Source organism: Podarcis vaucheri (assembly GCF_965113315.1).
Source record: "Podarcis vaucheri genome assembly, chromosome: 13".
Taxonomy (NCBI): Eukaryota; Metazoa; Chordata; class Lepidosauria; order Squamata; family Lacertidae; genus Podarcis; species Podarcis vaucheri.
In genome coordinates, this window is record NC_138751.1 from 26,465,486 (window position 1) to 26,485,084 (window position 19,599).

The 19,599-nt window shown below is 38.8% G+C and overlaps 3 protein-coding genes across 3 annotated transcripts; all 3 read left to right on the forward strand.

The window, feature by feature from the left end:
* Positions 1-3,076: 3,076 nt before the first annotated feature.
* On the forward strand, positions 3,077-4,711 carry LOC309517294 (olfactory receptor 13H1-like; the record flags this gene model as incomplete). The annotated part of the gene is made up of 2 exons (XM_082196436.1): positions 3,077-3,139; positions 3,776-4,711. The coding sequence occupies exon 2, from the start codon at positions 3,788-3,790 to the stop codon at positions 4,709-4,711; it is 924 nt and encodes a 307-aa protein (XP_082052562.1). The 5' UTR covers positions 3,077-3,139; positions 3,776-3,787.
* A 5,305-nt stretch (positions 4,712-10,016) lies between these two features.
* On the forward strand, positions 10,017-10,940 carry LOC309517295 (olfactory receptor 13H1-like; the record flags this gene model as incomplete). Its single annotated transcript, XM_082196437.1, has 1 exon — positions 10,017-10,940. One exon carries the CDS (start codon positions 10,017-10,019, stop codon positions 10,938-10,940), a length of 924 nt encoding a protein of 307 aa, XP_082052563.1.
* Positions 10,941-18,329: 7,389 nt separating this feature from the next.
* Positions 18,330-19,259, forward strand: LOC309516580 (olfactory receptor 13H1-like; the record flags this gene model as incomplete). The annotated part of the gene is made up of 1 exon (XM_082195341.1): positions 18,330-19,259. One exon carries the CDS (start codon positions 18,330-18,332, stop codon positions 19,257-19,259), a length of 930 nt encoding a protein of 309 aa, XP_082051467.1.
* Between the last annotated feature and the right edge of the window lie 340 nt (positions 19,260-19,599).

Consider the following 19,599-nt stretch of genomic DNA (forward strand, 5'->3'; position numbering starts at 1 on the left):
TGAACCTTAGGGTTTCTCTTAATACTTGAGAGTACAGTGGTACCTCTGTTTACATACTTAATTCGTTCCGGAGGTCCGTTCTTAATCTGAAACTGTACTTAACCTGAAGCACCACTTTAGCTAATAGGGCCTCCTGCTGCTGCCGCGCGATTTCTGTTCTCATCCTGAAGCAAAGTTCTTAACCCGAGGTACTATTTCTGGGTTAGGGGAGTCTGTAACCTGAAGCATCTGTAACCCAAGTTACCACTGTATGTTAAACTGAAATGATGCTTTAAACTTTGCATTTTCCTTAGGCCAAAGAGGTGTGAAGGGGCCACATATATATTTATACAGTGCTCTCTTTTAATGTAACCCTTTTAATAGGTTGTTAGTTTTGTTAATTAAGAATATGGAGATGTCTATTTTTTTCTGAAAGGAACAAAAAATGAAAATAAAGGAAATGTGCAGTTTTTCTTCACATAATGTATCTGCTGTATATAAGTACCTTAACTGTGGCAGATGAAGGCATCAAGTTGTGCTGCAAAGGATGCACCATAGCTCTTCTTCTCATTGTGCTCCTCCCTGTAGGGATTCCTCTTTTGGTCACTGCTATGGATACACAACTTGCCTGTCTGTCTCTAGGCACTGTGGTTATATACAAGGGTTGATGTTCCCTGCCTTCAGGTCATGTATGCAGACATCTTTGTAACACAGAGTTAGTCTGCCAACAGGCCTGGTGCCAGAAGCCATCTCCACATAGAGCATATCCTTGGAGACCCTGACATATTCCATACTGTGGACATGGGCAAGCCAGCATAGATGTCACTGAGACAGGAGTGCAAACCTAGTCAGATAATAAAATAATAAACATTATTATAAATCAATCAATCAATCATCAATCAATCAATCAATCAATCACTCCAAGAGGTGAGTTGGTTAACTACTCTATATAACATGAGTTCTCTTCAGTTAGTATGCATCCTTTAATCAGTGTCAGGTACTGTCTGGATGAGGAGTGTGAGGATCCTTCCATCCAGGAGCTCCCCAGGGAAGATGAAGACTTAGACCCCTGGTCCTGGTGGTGGGACAATGGGGAGGGTTGAGCTGGGTGGTGGTGGAAGCATGAGGGTGGAGTGATCAAGGGGGGTTAGAAGGCCTTTCCAGGACAGGGCTGGAGGTTGAGCATCTTGGTGTGAATGCAGACACAAACAGGGAGGAATCAGAGAGTACACCTGCCATACCATAGCAGGGTAGTCTCAGTCCTGCTGGCTCTCCTCCTCTCACACACCCCTTTAGTAGAGTCCTACATGTTGCCTAGCAATGAGCCAGAAAGACCCAGAGTAGGAGCTCATCCCCATGTCACAGTCTCTTGTCTGTTGGGGACGGCTCCAGAGTGAGAGGCTAGAGGGGAATGGCAGGGCCAGAGCTCAAGTTTCCTTTAACGTCTCAAGCTGAAGGAGTTAAGCCCGGGAGAACTCACTATGTTACTTTCTGTGAATAAAAAGTCAAGTGCATTCCAAGTCTCTGGCCTCTTTCTTATTGACCTGCGGGGGCCTGGCACTTCCCTGTTAGCCTCCATTACAGGCTGTAAGGCTAGTTAGAAAATGCAGCATGGACACATTAATGGCAAAATGTAATACTGAATCCTGCTGCCTAGACATGCGGATGATTTCTACTGGTTAGGGTTACAGGTCTGGCCTTCAGGGAAGTGGACACTATCTAGATGATTATGTATTAATGGGGCCAGCTTCATTGCAGGCTTGTTGGCAACTCATGGAGTTCACCACTTTGACAGGGGAACTGTGCATTCCACTGGCCGCAGATAAGACCGGCGGTCCAGCCACTATTAGGGATATAATAAAATTCAGTGGCCCAGACTGAAAAGTTAGTCTGTAAGGTCTGATTGCTCAGTTGCTACAGCAAAAGAAGGCCACTTCAAGGCAGGTGCAATCCTGTCTCAGTCACCTGAACTTCACTTGCCAGGTTATAGCCCCAGGCAGAGTCTTTTGCATTTCTCTAGCCCAACTCTAGCCCTCCTGCATATTGGCTCCCCATCATCATGTCAGTCTCACAAAAGCTTCCAAAGCTTATGTATTGGTTTGGCTAAAGTTCCTCCAGGATGATAGTACTGGCCTAATATTTCTGGGCAGGAAGTTGCAAAGTGCCACCAGCACTTTAGAAGACTCTACTGTTTTCTAGTAAACTTGGTGTGATTCCTTTTCATTAAATGGTTGAAGCCTAAACACTCTTTGCTGAACATACAGTGGTACCTTGGTTGTCGAAGGGGCTTGGCTCCCGAACAAATCGGCTCCTGAACACTTCAAACCCTGAAGTGAGTGTTCTGGTTTGCAAATGTTTTTCAGAAGCTGAACGTGTGACACAGCTTCAGCAGTTTCCAATTGAGTGCAGGAAGCTCCTGCAGCCAATCAGAAGCCATGCCTTGGTTTTCGAACAGTTCCAGGAGTCAAACATACTCCCAGAATGGATCAAGTTCAACAACCAAGGTACCACTGTAAATAGTTTTGTGATAATAACTATATATTTATATGACTAGTTATAAGAGTTCCTTGAATGCTTGCAAGTAAATTAGTCAATCGGGATTATTTCATATGGGAATGCAGAAGGATATAGCTGAAATCAAGAAGTAATATAATGTTATGTATCTTTATCCAGATGTGACAATGCTTCAGTATATTTTTTCATTGAAACATAAATACACCTGATTAAGAACCAAATCTGTGTTATCTATACACAGATAGCTATTGAAGGACCAGAGAGCATATGAAAAAGAACTCAGAAAGTAAATGCCATATAGCCAGCTTTGAGATTTTAATTGTATTAGTTCATTTTTAAGTTGATAAAGCTACTAAGCCAAAAGGAATCAGAAAAAAGGATTCTGCAAACATATTGATATTAATGTGCTAGATACAGAACAGTTTTGAATTTAAGGGATAATTAAAAATATTTCTTTTTAATTTGCAAGGAACTCCATCATAGCTGCAAAAAGCCCCACTTTCTTTCCCAAAGTCTCTTGAAATTGTTGTTGTGTTATCCTACCAGAACTATGGGGAAAATATTTGGAAATAACCAGAATACACTGAATGTTTTTAGAGAAAGCCTATTGTCAAAACTGAATAGATTTGAAGATTGTATTTAAAAGGTAAGCTATCATTTTTAATTAACCTTATGTATTCCACTTAGTTATTCTTGGATATGCTAGCTTGTACATTAAATACTATGCCTCTGTTGTATAAAGCTTCATTAGAAGAGTTACATGCATATTTACATATCTACCACTGACATGAATGAAAAAGTACTTAAAAGAAATAAAATTATATTATATGGGAGTCATATATTCAAATGTCTGAAATCTCACTCTAATATAGCACAAGAAATAGACAAAATTATTTTGCATTCTATTGACCTGTTATTTTTATGTTAAACAATTTTTTAGTGAATTCACTTAGAAATCTTTTTAAAATGTGTTTGTGATGTTTCCCCAGATGTGGTGTGAGAACGCAGGAACATAGGAAAGAAAAAAAGGGAAACATCTAAAAAGATCTCAGGCTTTCTCAATAAATTACCTGTGATGCATATTAGTTGAGCTGTCTATCCAGGGAGGTTCTATAATTTTGATCCTACACATTTTTATCTAATCATAGCATTATCAATTTCAAGGTTTATACTGTAGTTTCAATACTGTAAATGTCTAGTTTATATACAAATTCTTTTACTTTCTCAAATATTAAGCAACTTTTATTTCTCCCCTGATCACCAAAAGCAAATCTTTATACAGGACTTAGAGGATATGAATGAGTCTGAAATAACTGAGTTCATCCTCATTGGATTTTCTGGACATCCCAAAACAAAGATAGGATTGGCGGCTTTAATGACCATCATCTACTTGGGAAACATAATCGGAAATGGACTCATTCTGTTTGTAGTCATAGCTGATCCTCGGCTCCATAATCCAATGTACTTCTTCCTTTGTAATCTGTCCATCATTGATATCTGTCTTTGTACATCTTCAGTTCCACAATCTATTGCCAACTGTTTGGTGGACAGACCCATCATGTCTTTTGCTAAATGTTACATTCAGATGTACACTGGTATATACCTTGGATCAACAGAATGTTTCTTGTTGGCAGTCATGGCTTATGACCGGTATGTTGCCATCTCCAATCCACTCCGTTATATGCTTATCATGAACTGGAAAGTTTGCATTGTTTTGGCTATTGTATCATGGACAATGGCCTTCTTACTTGCTATTGTTCCCTGTCTTGCAAACCCTGCTCACTTCTGTGGACATAATGAGGTGGATCATTTTGCATGTGAGCTCACAGCCATCATGAAATTAATTTGTTCTAACATGGCTGTGGGACAACTGTCAATGTACTTCACCAGCACCGGCACAATCCTTTTCCCCTTCTGTTTCATCCTTTTTTCGTATGCACGTATCCTTGTGGCCATTTTGAGAATCCATTCATCTGGAAGCAGACTGAAAGCTTTCTCTACTTGTGGATCTCACCTAGCTGTGGTGCTGGTGTTCTTTGGAAATGCTATAGCACTATACATCAAACCTCAGTCTAAAGACAAACAGGCTAGTGACAAAATTATTTATATCTTTAATCAAGCACTGGTACCCATGTTAAACCCTTTAATCTACACACTGAGAAACCAGGATGTGTTAGGAGCACTTAAAAAGGTGGTGGGGAAGAACCTGCAGTCATAATATTGGATGAATCTTATGAGTTTTAATGGCATTTTAAATTATTATATCACTGTCATGTTTTTAATAAGCTTTTTTAAAAAAATTTCCTTGTAAAGAACTTTATATTTCTGAAATGTGCAATAAAAGGAAATAAAACCATAAAAAATAAAACATAATAATAAGAAACTAAAGCATAGGTTTTGTTGTCATAATGTATGACCTTCTTATCTATCATCTATCTATCTAATTGTTCTGTAAATCAGATATGGGCTATCCTACCCGAATGATTTAATCTGTTCAATATATTAGAAAGATAAGCTATTATTTTACTGATAAAGCAGAAATGGTGAATTGGTGGTCCTACAAATGATCTTTGACTCCTTCTCTCAGCAGCCTGAGCAACCGTAATAAGTACTCAGGGATGATAGAAGCTTTAGTCCTGCAATATTTAGAAGTCCACAGGTTCCTCAACCCTATGATAAAGCAAATAATTTGGAAACCAAAAGGCCCAGTCATCAGATGAAATCTTCCTATAACCTAGCACTGAATCACCTCTGGTTTCTGGAACTAAATAAGCCCGGCAGAGATCTTAATTTGTTCTGCAAAGTCATGTTTGCCAAGTCAAGCCACGTCCTTCCACCCTACACCTGATGTCAAAAATTTAAATTCTGAGAAGTTATTTAGAATGTATAAAAATGTTCCAAATACTGGCCGAAAGTGTCAAGAAAAATGAAGGGACATTTTATCATGCTTGGTGGACATGTAAAAAAGCTTTTAAATAGTATTGGATTCAAATACATACGCTGATACAAAGGATTTTGGAGATCAAGTTTCATTTGAAACTAGAACTCTTCCTACTGGGACTAATATTTTTAGAATGTGTAATTATTTGACTGTTTATTTTGACTGGCTCAGCTGGGCAGGGCGGGATATAAATAAAATTTATTATTATTATTATTATTATTATTATTATTAGATATAAAATTAGAAAAAGACTGAAACTTTATTTCAATATGTTTCAATATAGCAGAAATACATTTGTTTCAATATAGCAGCAATACATTTATATGCACAGATACCTACAGTTGAGGATAGTTATTAAAATTACTGGACTTAGCAGAGTTAGTGAAATCAATGTGCTTAATCAGAATAATCACTGTTAATATTTACTAAAGATTGGAAACTTCTTATAGACTTTTTGCATGAAAAAGAAAATGAACTTTTAATATCTAGCTTTGAAAATTGAAAATAATGTTGGTTTATAGAAGGTGGATTTGCTGTTGGGTGTTATCTTGGAGTGGGTGTGTTGAATAATTTTCTATATAGCTGGCAGATGAAGAATCAGAAGTTCTCTTTATTTTTATCCCCCCCCCTTTCCCATTCATTTATTCCCTTCTTTTCCCTATTTCTGCCCTGTGTTTTTATTTAGATTAGCATTTTAGTCTTCATAAAAAGATATCTGATAGTCATATTTGTACCCCCCCAATTTTAATAACATTTACTAAAAAAAGAAAAATAAATAGGCAACTTTTAAAAATTAACACATACAACTGCAAGGTGATTTTTTAGTCCAATCCACAACCTTGCCATATTTCCAGTCATTTCTTTGGACAAATGAGATACAGCATAATATAGACAACATTTATGTGTTATACAATAGAACAGAAGACCTATAAGCATTTTACAAGTCTATTATATTCTTCCAGAATACCAATAAAATGCAAAATAAACATTAATTTCAGGTGTTTGTGTGTGTGGACGTGTGTGTGTGTAAACTAGCATGTATAAAATGTGTATACTTTTCAACATAACACAACTTCTGGAGCACAAAAAATAATAGGAGGCACCCAAAACAATGCCATAATGTTGTCTGCCTAATAGCCGTTGGTAGAAAGTTCTAACGTGCCACCTACACTTTTTAAAGACCAGACTCAGTGGATGCAGGAGGGGATCAGAATAACCCTTGAGTGTGTTCAAGTAAGTTCAGTGGGATTAATTTTGCTCAAGTTGTTGAGGTCTACAGTTTCATTGTGAAAGCTAGTTTTCTGATGATAACTTCAGATTTATAAACTGGATAGTTGTAGATCTATTTTCAACGCTCTCAAACAAAGTAGTCAGTGGGGATTGTATCATATGGGAATGTGGAAGGGCAAATCAGAAATGAAGAACTAAAATAGCACTGTGTATCTTTAGCTGGATGTAACAATGCACACACACAAATACACATACCTGTCTGTTTAGGAATTAAACTTATGCTACTTATATAAGGAGAATATGCTTTTTTAAACATCAGCTCATTGTGGTAGATTTACCCCCACAATTTTGGTAAGATAATTCAAGAATATTTTGGTAACATAATGCAAGACTGAGAAGAAGATGTTTGGAGCTATAGTGGCATTTTTTGCAAATTAAAAACGTAATATATTTAGTTCTCCCTTAAATTCAAAACAGTTCTAGATCTAGTGTATTACTAACAACACAGGTTCAGAATCCATGTTACTGATTCCTTTTGACTCACTATGTTCATCAAATTAAAAAGAAAGGAAAGCAATAAAGGTCTGAAAGCTGGCTATAGCACTTTTACTTTCTTAATTATTTTTCTTACATTATCCAGGCCTTCAGTAATTGTCACAACTGAGTAGATTTTTCACCCTCATTTGAAGAGATTTTTTAAAAGGTAAGCTCTTCTTTAATTGACATGATTATTTGGATTCCACTGTTTCGATTTGTATTGTAAACAACTCTGTGATCCTTGGATGAAGAACAATATATAAATTTAATAATATTATGAAAATACTATACCTCTGTTCTATAAAGCTTCATTAAAAGTGTCACAATGCATCAGTCCAACTGAAATCCCTGGAATTTTTAAAGATTTAACTTTGACAAAGCCTTACCCATTTTTAACCTTCATCTGAAAGGGACGAAAATCAATGAAATAATAATCTGGGATGCTTCCAGCCAACTGAAAACAGTTTTCCCCCCTTCCTCTTGCAACTGTTAAAAATGTTTTAGAAACATGCTGGGGAATTTTAAAATTTGCCTTAAATGAAAACATGTTGTTTTGTTTTTTATTAGTGTGCATTTGAAAGTGTAGAAACCATCACATAGTTCTAGATAAAATGGAAGATAACAAAACAAGAGAAAATAGCTTTAAAACCCCTATTTCACATATAAATTATAATTAGATAGCGTAGCATAGTTACCTTATACTGAGTCACACCATTAGGCCATTTAGCTCATTATCTTCTAAACCGACCAACAGTGACTCTTTGGGGTTTCAGACGGGGAGCGTTTTTGTCCCTATCTGAAAATGCCAGAGATTGAATTAGGAACCATCTGCACACAAACCAGATGCTCTTCCATTGAGCTGCAGCCCTCCTTCCTAAATTATCAGATATTATGACATTAGGTATATGCAGATAAAATGAATGCCTATTGGTATCAATCATTTTGGCTGAATAGTGTTTTGTGTATTTGGTCTACCAAAGGGACGTGGGTGGCGCTGTGGTCTAAACCACAGAGCCTAGGGCATGTCAGTCAGAAGGTCGGCAGTTCGAATCCACACAAAGGGATGAGCTCCCATTGCTCATTTCCTGCTCCTGCCAACCTAGCATTTCGAAAGCATGTCAAAGCGCAAGTAGATAAATAGGTATCGCTCTAACGGGAAGGTAAACGGCGTTTCCGTGCGCTGCTCTGGTTTGCCAGAAGCAGCTTAGTCATGCTGGACACATGACCCGGAAGCTGTACGCAGGCTCCCATGGTCAGTAAAGCAAGATGAGCGCCGCAACCCCTGAGTCGTCCGCGACTGGACCTAACAGTCAGGGGTTCCTTTACCTTTATTTGGTCTACTGCCTCTAGCACTTTTTACTAACTTATTCCAAATGGAACTTTGCCACATCATAGAAGCATTAGCCATGTCAGACCAATGGTCCATGTAACTTTTTGTTTTGTTCTTCAAATGATGCATAGTAAGGTACTGCTTGAGCTTTTGCAAGCAGGCATGATAGAGCCACCAATCCTCCTTCATTAGGTCCCACCACCTAGTGTTTACATGTGTAGTGTCTGTGTAGTGTACCTTTTTCAAAGATGCTTAATAGCAGAGGCAGATTGACCATCATTTGGAGCAAGAAATCCATTGTATTTGGTGCAGTCCCAAGATGATATTTATTCATCTTCGGGTTTTTCAGTTTATTCTGGCAGATCTATTGTACTGCTATTGTTAGAGTCATATTTTAATTTTTAATTATTTCTAATAAATCCCAGTACAAAACCAGGAGCCATATGTAACAGAATTGGTTTCCTTTCTACTGAACAATTCTATAGTTGGAATTAGGAGAATTATACAGAAATATTTGTTTTTCATTGGATATTGGATATATTAAATTAACTATATTGCTTTGGAATTAAGGCCAAAATGGGCTTCATGAATTTTCTGATCTTAACCTCCTTGGGGTCAATAATTATAAATGGACTCATGGTCTTAAGTAGTTGCTAAGTTGAATGCACATTTTTCATTTTTCCATGGTTGACACTCTTTTACCACCACTTCATTCTCATAAGCTAAAACGCTGTTTAGTGGACAAACCTATCATGCCATTAACCAGGTGTATGTTGCAATCTCCAGTCCCATACATTATATGATCATCATGAAATAGTATGTTTGCATTGCAGTGCATGCCTCGTGTACATAAACTTGCAGTTGGTAGTTGTGCCCTTGTATTGTCTCATGCACTTCATATTTCCTACTGTTTCGAGCTTTGCTGATTCAGCAAATTAATTTGGACACAGTGATACATAACATGTAGCATGTAGCATGTAACATGTAGCATGTGAGGTTTCATTAAATGGATCTACTCAGTGAGCATATTGGACAAACTGGTTATGAAGTACATGTTCTTTCCCCCCCAAGTCTCCTTCCCTACAATGTCACTGGGTTTTTTGAATATCAGTTATGTGATGCATGTTGTTGTTGTTGTTGTTCTGCCCTATACCCAGAGGTCTCAGGGTGGTTCACAGGGTAGTTCACGGAATAAAATCAAAATATAAAGCCACAAAATACATAATCAAAATAAAAACAACAACAACCCAATCCCCCCAACCCCCCTCCGCTTGATTATCTATTTAGCTATCAGTTCTATAGTTCAGATCCTAAAAATTGTTGATGCAATTTAATGGTATCAATATCTTGGTTTGCAATATTCATATAAATTAGATTTATATATAAGTTTGATTAAATATGGTTAATCATCTAGCTATATCAGATATTGAATATCTTTAATATCTTCCTTGATCACTCCAAAAAATCTTTCTGCAGAGCGTATAAATGAATGAGACTGACATCACTGAATTTGTCCTCCTTGGCTTTTCTGGACATCCCAAAACAAAGATAGGATTGGCGGCTTTAATGACCATCATCTACTTGGGAAACATAATCGGAAATGGACTCATTCTGTTTGTAGTCATAGCTGATCCTCAGCTCCATAATCCAATGTACTTCTTCCTTTGTAATCTGTCCATCATTGATATCTGTCTTTGTACATCTTCAGTTCCACAATCTATTGCCAACTGTTTGGTGGACAGACCCATCGTGTCTTTTGCTAAATGTTACATTCAGATGTACACTGGTATATACCTTGGATCAGCAGAATGTTTCTTGTTGGCAGTCATGGCTTATGACCGGTATGTTGCCATCTCCAATCCACTCCGTTATATGCTTATCATGAACTGGAAAGTTTGCGTTGTTTTGGCTATTGTATCGTGGACAATGGCCTTCTTACTTGCTATTGTTCCCTGTCTTGCAAACCCTGCCCACTTCTGTGGACATAATGAGGTGGATCATTTTGCATGTGAGCTCACAGCCATCATGAAATTAATTTGTTCTAACATGGCTGTGGGACAACTGTCAATGTACTTCACCAGCACCTGCACAGTCCTTTTCCCCTTTTGTTTTATCCTTTTTTCGTATGCACGTATCCTTGTGGCCATTTTGAGAATCCATTCATCTGGAAGCAGACTGAAAGCTTTCTCTACTTGTGGATCTCACCTAGCTGTGGTGCTGGTGTTCTTTGGAAATGCTATAGCACTATACATCAAACCTCAGTCTAAAGACAAACAGGCTAGTGACAAAATTATTTATATCTTTAATGCAGCACTGGTACCCATGTTAAACCCTTTAATCTATACACTGAGAAACCAGGATGTGTTAGGAGGGCTCAAAAGGCTGGTGGAGAAGAAACTGCAGTCATAGTGTTGATTGAATCTAGTGTGTTTAGACATCATTTTAAACTGTCATGACACTTATATTTTCAGTTTTCTTTGGGTGAAAGGGAGGGGGTAATGGAGCTGCATTAATATTTTTCTAAACAGAGTGAATAATATTGATAATAATAGAAATAGAAACAAAAAGATAGTTTTCATTTATATAACATATCCACTGTATATACTCAATTACTCAATCCAGTGGTTCTATAAATCCTGAGAGCAGAATATATTCAAATAATGAACAAATTCTCTATAGCAAATTAAGCTCTGGGGAGAATGCATAATATGAACCTATGAGGACTTTAAAAAGAAAAATTCATTCCAATACATAGTGATGAGAAAAATGCTTTACCCATGAGGATATCCTCATGGGTAAAGCATTTCTTCTAGCCAATTTTATCTGTGCAAAAGCACTTACAGAACCTAAATGAAACAGCCCATAGGCAGAGCTTTTTTTCAGCTGGAACTCACCAGAACCCAGTTCCAGCACCTCTCAGGTGGGTACCATTGCCATTCTAGGAGAAAAAGGAAGGTGTTCATGCTGAGTTCTGGCACCTCTTTTTCTAAAAATAAAAATAAAAATAAAAAATGGCACTGCCCATGGGCAAGGCTTTATCAATATACCAGCAGTGATTCAATTCGAAACCCAGCATTCAGAAATCATCTGGATGCACAGGGAAGCAGGCAGAAAGCAGATTCAGTGTCACATTTTGCCAAAGGTACAGCACGATCTGATCAACTTCATCGTGATACACAGAGGCATTCCACACTGAGCATAATTTAAGTGGGATGACATCATTCACAGACACACCCGCCCCCTGCCTAGGATATGACAGATTGTGAAATACTTGCCCAGAGCCTTTTTGGATATGATACCCAAAGTATGCACCTGAAAATCCCCTAGGGGTGGGTCCATGCAGGGGTCAGAAATCCTCTCTGTGGCTCTCTCTCTTTCTGCAGCAATGTCAGGATGCTCCCTGAATAAACTCTGGTTGGAAGCCTCCTGGCAACTGTGCTCACCCATCACTGGGATCCTCAAATCTTGGGTGGAACCATCCAAGATATATTGAGTGGCTTGATGGTTCACATAAAGTTAACACAGAGGGTATACAGCCACTAACTTGATAGGTATGGAGGCTATACACCAGTCCTGAAAGACTTACATTGGCTCCCAGTACGTTTCTGAGCACAATTCAAAAGTGTTGGCAGTGGCGTAGCGTGGGGGGTGCCAGGGGTGCCGGCCGCACCGGGCGCAACATCTGGGGGGGGGGCGAGTCCAGAGGGAAGGGACAAGTTCCTTCCTCCGTCGGGCTCCCCGCCGCCGCCGCCAGCCTTGCGCCCTAGCGCGCGTGCGCCCCCCGCCGCCGCTGCGGCGGCGCTCCACTCACTGCTCACAGGAGGAGCAGCCGCTGCAGCAGCGCCGACGGGCAGCCTCCGCACCCCGCCGCCGCCGCCATCCCCTCGGCCCAGCCACAGGCGGCGGCTGCTTCTGCCGACTGGGAGGGAGGAGAGCTCCGAGGGGCCTCGCCATGCCCTGCGCTCCCCAAAACCCTCTGAGAGGAAGCCGGCGGGCGGGCGAGGGTCTCCCGGCAGAAGGGGGCGCCGCTGGCTCCGGCTCTCAGTGCAAGTCACAGCCGCGGGGGGGGGGGGCGAGGACGGAGCACAGCTGGAAGCCCCCGGACCCGGCCGGGAGGAGGAGAGGCGTTCGCCAAGCCCGGATCTGGAGCTCCACCTACAGCCCAAGGTGAGGAGGGGGCGGGGAGGCGCCCGAGGGGAGGGGGCTTCGGCTGCCTCGGCCCGCGGGGGATCCGCAAATAATAAATTTAATAAATTCCTGCTAAGCCTTTGGGGGGGTCCTTGGCTCCTTCGCTCGCCCCCAGCCCCAGTGGCGTAGCGTGGGGGGTGCAGGGGGGCCGGGCGCAACATCTGGGGGGGCGCTCGCACTCGAGTGCTAAAATACACGGGTTAGGGGGCGCAAATTACTTGCCTTGCCCCGGGTGCTGACAACCCACGCTACGCCACTGAGTGTTGGTACTGACTTTAAAGCCCTAAATGGCCTTGGTTCAGTATACCTGAAGGAGTGTCTCCACCCCTATCGTACAGCCCAGACACTGAGATCCAGCTCTGAGGGCCTTCTGGCGGTTCCCTCCCTGAGAGAAGTGAGGTTACAGGAAACCATGCAGAGGGCCTTTTTGGTAGTGGTGCCCACCCTGTGGAACACCCTCCCATCAGATGTCAAGGAAATACACAACTATCTTACTTTTAAAATACATCTGAAGGCAGCCCTGTTTAGGGAAGTTTTTGATGTTTGATTACAGGTAGGTAGCCGTGTTGGTCTGCTGCAGTTGAAACAAAATAAAAAAAAAATCCCTTAGAGACCAACTAAATTTGTTATTGGTATGAGCTTTTGTGTGCATGTACACTTCTTCAGATTATGAATTCTTCAGATGTATCTGAAGAAGTGTGCATGTACACAAAAGCTCATACCAATAACAATCTTAGCTGGTCTCTAAGGTGCTACTGGAAGGAATTTTTTAAATTTAATTTTAATATTTGATGTTTTATTGTGCTTTTATTTGTTAAATCATTTTTATTAATTTCCCAATAAAAAACATCCAATTAATATATCAAATCATAATCAAATAAAAAAGGGAAAAAACTAAAATAAAAAGGTCAAATTATCTTAAAATTTTAATTATTAATTTTTCAGGCTTCCCATAGTCTGGACCTTGAAGCATAACTCCAAATCTCAATTCTGCCTCTTGTTGTTGTTTCCATATTTGCACATCTCAATTATAACACTCTAAGTTCTTGTCTCTGTCTCTGCGATTCTCAATGATGTCAGAAATCATATATCCTTTCGTCTGTCGAGTATAGCTTTATTTGTGTAATATACTTTTCCAACTGTCTTTTTGCTAGCGCAGCTTCAACTGGCTCCATTCCAGTCTGGGCTGTTATCCAACTCTCTGAAGTTTAATGTCGCGGCAACTCCCAAATCATTAATCCTTCCAGTCCAAGCTGTTGTCCAAACCTTCCTTTTGAGATTTAAAAATACAGTACCTTCCACACTATTGAGTTATTCTTCATAATTATTAAGCAGGCTGTTTGCTATGTTGCAATATATCAGTCATTTGGTGATTGATCAGCCTTCCTGACTGTTTTAAAAAACAATATTTCACAATAAAATGGCATGTTGAAATTACATGCCTGGGGAGGCTTGTGGAAACAAAACAAAAAAAGAAAAAGAGGTTTTCAAGAGGTGCCAAAAACAAGACTATGAAGGTGCTTGCCTGCTATTACTGTTCGGACCAGCCCTTCCAACGTGCAATTTAGTGAGAGTGAGCAACAGGGAAGAGACAGAGGCGATGGAACCAGAAAACACAGTTGTGCACTTTTTCTTATATGACTGCAATTAGATGGTGGTGAATGCTAGGATCCATGTCACTCCAGTATAAATTCTAAAAGTGACCCACTATGCCTCAATAGATATTAATGCAACACTTTAATAAGTTTGATTACTAGCCCCGTTCACATTAGCACACACCCTAATCTGTGAAGATCTTCAAATAAATAAAGGCAAAAATGAAGCTGGCAATATCCATAGACCATCCTATGGCCTCCTTTGTGAGGATGTTGACTCTCCTTCCATGGATTTTTTTTTAATATAATTTTTATTAACAGGCCAATCAAATCACATTAATTCCAAATCACATTAGTTCCAAATTATACAGCCAGAATTTTGTTGGGGGTACCCATACTTCAAGCTCCGAAAGGGATCCAAACATCACTCTTGCTGCTGCTTTAATTAAACAGTTCTATCCAGTTCTGTTCAGATAGTCTCTTTGTTATTTTCCTCATCTTCTTGTTGTTATCATATATTCCTTTCTTTGTTATCTCTGATAATCTTCACAAGTGGGTTGAAAACAAACATATCCTGTGTGGGTTTTACACTCTCCAAGAGTCATATCACATAAAGGACAGACACCATTTCCACACCTCCGTAAAGAACATTCCCACAGTCTGTCCGTTGATTTCCACAGGCTTGCCAATCTATATCTCAGGGGGCCCTGCCAGGTCAAGATCACATTCCGATAACCATACATTCACATTCCGATGACCATGGTTCTCCTCCCCCTCGTCCTCCTATGGACAAGCCTGTCTTAACAAAACTCCATTTGTAACTGCATCATAAAACTTTCTTTACATTCCCCGATGTTTCCACCAGTCCTCTCTTTGATCAGTAATTCATTTCCACACAGTTATTAATCTCCTGCTTGTGATTAGTAATTTGCAATGATTCTTCTCTCTGGAGGGGAGGGTTATTGGTACTCACATAAGACCAAAAAAAAAGGAAAAGTTTTTTCCTCCCCCCCTTTCCGTTTCACTCCAACATACCAATCTTTTAATGATGATTCTTCACTTGATTTATTGTCCAGCCCGTCACTCCGCTCACAGAGATCCCATTAATCAGCAGTCTTTACTCCCAATCTTCACTTGATGTATGTGCATTAGCTTCTTTCCAATTATATATTTCCAATTATATATTTCGAGCTAATGCTAGCCAGTGCGCAATTAGAGACAGCGTCAGGGAGAGCCGATCTCACCCGAGGGCTTCGTGCCAAGTGCCCTCACCATATCAGCCTCTTAATTACCTCGTGTGGGTCAGAGAGATGTTATTGTCGGCCATCTTCCAATGTGCCCCCTGGTGGCCCCCTCCATGGATTTTTTAAAGTCATTTGTTATGGATGCTTTATTTGAGATTCCTGCATCACAAAGGATTCGACTAGATGAACTTCTGGGTTGCTTTCAACTCTATAATTCTATGATTCTATATTTCTGGGTACATTCAGGAATTAAGGCTCTTAAACAAACAATCTTGTGAATGCATGGATATTAGAAGCTACTTTTCAGTGTGTTCATTTTGACTCTAATTACCCTATACACAGCAAAGAAGAACACAAGGAGTTTCTTGCTGGGACAGGAAAAAGCCCATTTAATCCAACATCTTGTTTTCCAAAGAGGCTATGGGAGGCTCACCAGCAGGACCTGTCCAACACAAGTTTTCCTTCAGATTAAGCATCATGTAGGTCTATATTCCTGCAGAGTGGCATGAAAGTTTGTATTGTTTAAGAATATACTTGAGAATGCTGATTCATTCACCTGGGATTATGCACCAATGAGAGTGAAGAGGGAGAGTATTCATTAAAAATAGCAAGCAACTAAGGAACAAAGTCAAACAAAGTCCCATTGGGCTTTTTTTTACTGTTATATGGAACAACAACAACAAAATAGTTGGATTTTTGTTCTGTGGAACACAAAAGAAGACTTTATTAATGCAGGTATTTATTGTGGGGCTGCACAGGGACAATTCTGCAAATTTTCAATTATGATGCCATCATGAAAGAGATGCAAAATGCATCCTCTTATACGGTATCTAGTTTTACTTAATTTTCTTCTTCTTATTATTATTATTTTGAAATCTCATAAAAGATTATGTTGAATTAGTTTTCCTAGTTGCCATTCAAACATCTTTAGATTTTTCTCACTGTTCCACATACTGATTGGATGCAATTCCCATGTAATGTAAAGAATCCTGCTTCTTGATTTAATAACAAATGCAGACACAGGACATCCACAGAGCCTTAAAGGGCAAAAGCATTTAAAGGTATTGTTGTGTTTTCATTTCATTCTTTATTTCTCTTGCCAAATTTATCCAGCTGAAAGATGCTGTGCTCTGTTTTGACAAACTGTGAATATTCAAACTGCAATCAGATGAAGCAAAATTGCTTGGATATAGATTTGCTTTTAGGCAAGTCATATATTGCAGTTTCTAGGGTATATAAAGTGAAATACTTGAGTTCATATTTCTGAGAGAGATCCAGTAGGGATGTGTGTGTTTGTTTTGCGGTGGCAGGTGTCCAGAGAGTGAGAGAGATTCTCAGCAGAGTTTTAAAGGATTTTCTTGAAGGTATTCAAAACTAAATGACAAAAAATAAGCACGTTTCAATGCTGCTGGTTGTGCTTCCTATTTTATACTTTATAAAATTCATGTCTGCCTAATAAAATAGTCTTTCCACTGAAATGCTATATTGGATATTATGCCAGTGCACTCATCCTAATACAATTGTTCATTTATTTTAATGGTTTCATGGTAGTGGTTTATTTTGTTATTGGTATTTCTAAATTTTTCCTTCACTTTTCCTGTAATTAAGTTCTAGGGAATATATCAGCTTCACTAATGGCATTGAAGTGTTGTTGCTGTTTTTCAATTATTCCTAAAGTCGAATGTGAGGTTTTCCAATGCACAGCAATACAAACTTAAGTTATCATGAATAAAATTCTTAACAGCTCTAGATGTACTGGTTCATTTTTTAAAAAAATCATGTAAAACATATTTCCAAAATAAGTGGGCATAACTATCAAATATGTGTTAAAGCTGTCCTAACAGATTCACATCTCCAACATTATTATTAATGTCATTTGGATGTATCTCATTTAACATAGGTGGAGAAAGATATATTGTTTGTAAGGTGAGTTTTAGTTCAGTTGTTTCATCACCATGCAAATGTTTCAACATAGACTGCAATCCTATACCCACTTACCTTAGAGTAGCTCTAGTCAAACTGAATGGAGCTTACTTCTAAGTAGATATGCCCAGGGATGTGCTTTGAATCGCTTAATGATTTAGCATAATTTATATTCCGAACCTGCAACAAAAAGCTATATTTCCAAGGTGCCCCAACAACCAAAACAACAATCATAAATAAAGATAAAAAGTTTACTGGAAAATGGTTCTTTTTGTAAATTAATGGAATAATAAAATCATAGCTAAGCAACATTCATTTATTTATTTTCTTAAGAAAAGGTAAATAATTAATACTTTATAATAATTTTATTTTAACTATATTTACATCTTTATTAATCTTGTCTATAAATTTGAGTATGTTTTCTTGTTTTTTTGTTTACCAAAAATGCATTTTTGTTTTTGTTTTTTATATAGCATATTTATAAACTTAAAAAGTCCTAAACAAATACATTTTGGATTACATTTTATTGCTTTCAAAGTATTGTTTTTCATAATTTAATCAAAAATCTCCTACTCTCACTTGAATAAAAAGAATGCATGCAAAGAATTATACAATGTGAATTATTTAAATTATACAATGTGAATTATTTTTCCTATGATACTTGATGAGAAGTAATATTTTCACGCTAACTTTCTGATTAAATAAAATAAATAAAGCATCATAAGAAAAAGCCATCCTCCTCTCTGACTGAAAGGCTTACTTGCATAACGTTTTTGTAATTTGACCGTGGCCTTGATTTAGATGAATTCCTTTCTCCATGTCTTTGCAGATAATACTGAATTCAGGATATGGAAGAGGAAAATGAGACGACAGTGACTGAGTTTGTCCTTATCGGCTATTCTGGTAGACCGAAGACAAGGATAGGATTACTCGTTTTCATAACTGTTGTGTATTCTATAACAGTGGTGGGAAATGGCCTCATCATCTTGGTGATTGCAGGTGATCCTCGACTGCACAACCCCATGTACTTTTTCCTCAGTAACCTTTCCCTCCTTGACATTGTATATTCAACATCTTCAGTCCCACAGTCCATTGCAAACCTTCTGGTAGACAAGCCAACCATGTCCTATACAATGTGTTACTTGCAAATGAGCATTAGTGTTGGCTTGGGTGTGACTGAATGCTTCCTTTTGGCCATCATGGCTTATGATCGGTATATAGCCATTTCCAGTCCACTACATTACACACTAATAATGAGCAGGAAGTTTTGTATTCAGTTAGCAGCTGGGACATGGACAAGTGGCATATTCTTGGGGGTAATCCCGATTTATACCATGCCAGCTCGCTTTTGTAAACAAAATGTGATTGACCATTTGACATGTGAACTCAAAGCAGTTTTGAAGTTGGTTTGCTCAGATACTTCCATGAACCAACTGGTGATGTTCTTAACTGGCGTTCTTACCTTGCTTGCCCCCTTTGCCTTTATCATTTTCTCATATTTGCGTATTGTTGTGGCAATTCTGAGAATTCATTCATCAGGTGGGAGACTGAAGGCTTTCTCCACATGTGCATCCCACTTGACAGTAGTAACAATCTTCTATGGCACTGCTATATTCTCGTATCTCCAACCACAAACTAAAAGTACCCATGAATTAGACAAGATAATTTCTGCCTTCTATGGAATTGTGACTCCCATGTTAAATCCACTCATATATACACTCAGAAATCAGGAAGTAAAAGGAGCATTAAAAAGACTTGTGGGAAGAAAAGATAAATAATAATTAAAAAATGAGCATAGAGATATAGTGAACAGAATTAAGTTCTCATAGGTGCTGCTACTTTTGAACAAGCCTTTATCCACTGGTATGTTCTACTTGATTGTGATAAAAAAATAATTCAATGGCACCACTATATTCTATTATTTTCTACCCCCTAGTTAAATCTACTGGGGATGTAGAATTAAGCTTATGTTGTGCAATGATCTCTGCAAGTGCGATTGAATTTTCCTTTCTTCTCTCCCCATGCTTTCTCCACACTCCTCCCAGTTGACTCTGAAGGATTGGGAATGATACTAAGCATGTTTCTGGGGTGCACAGGGGAAGGAGAGGTTGGGACTTG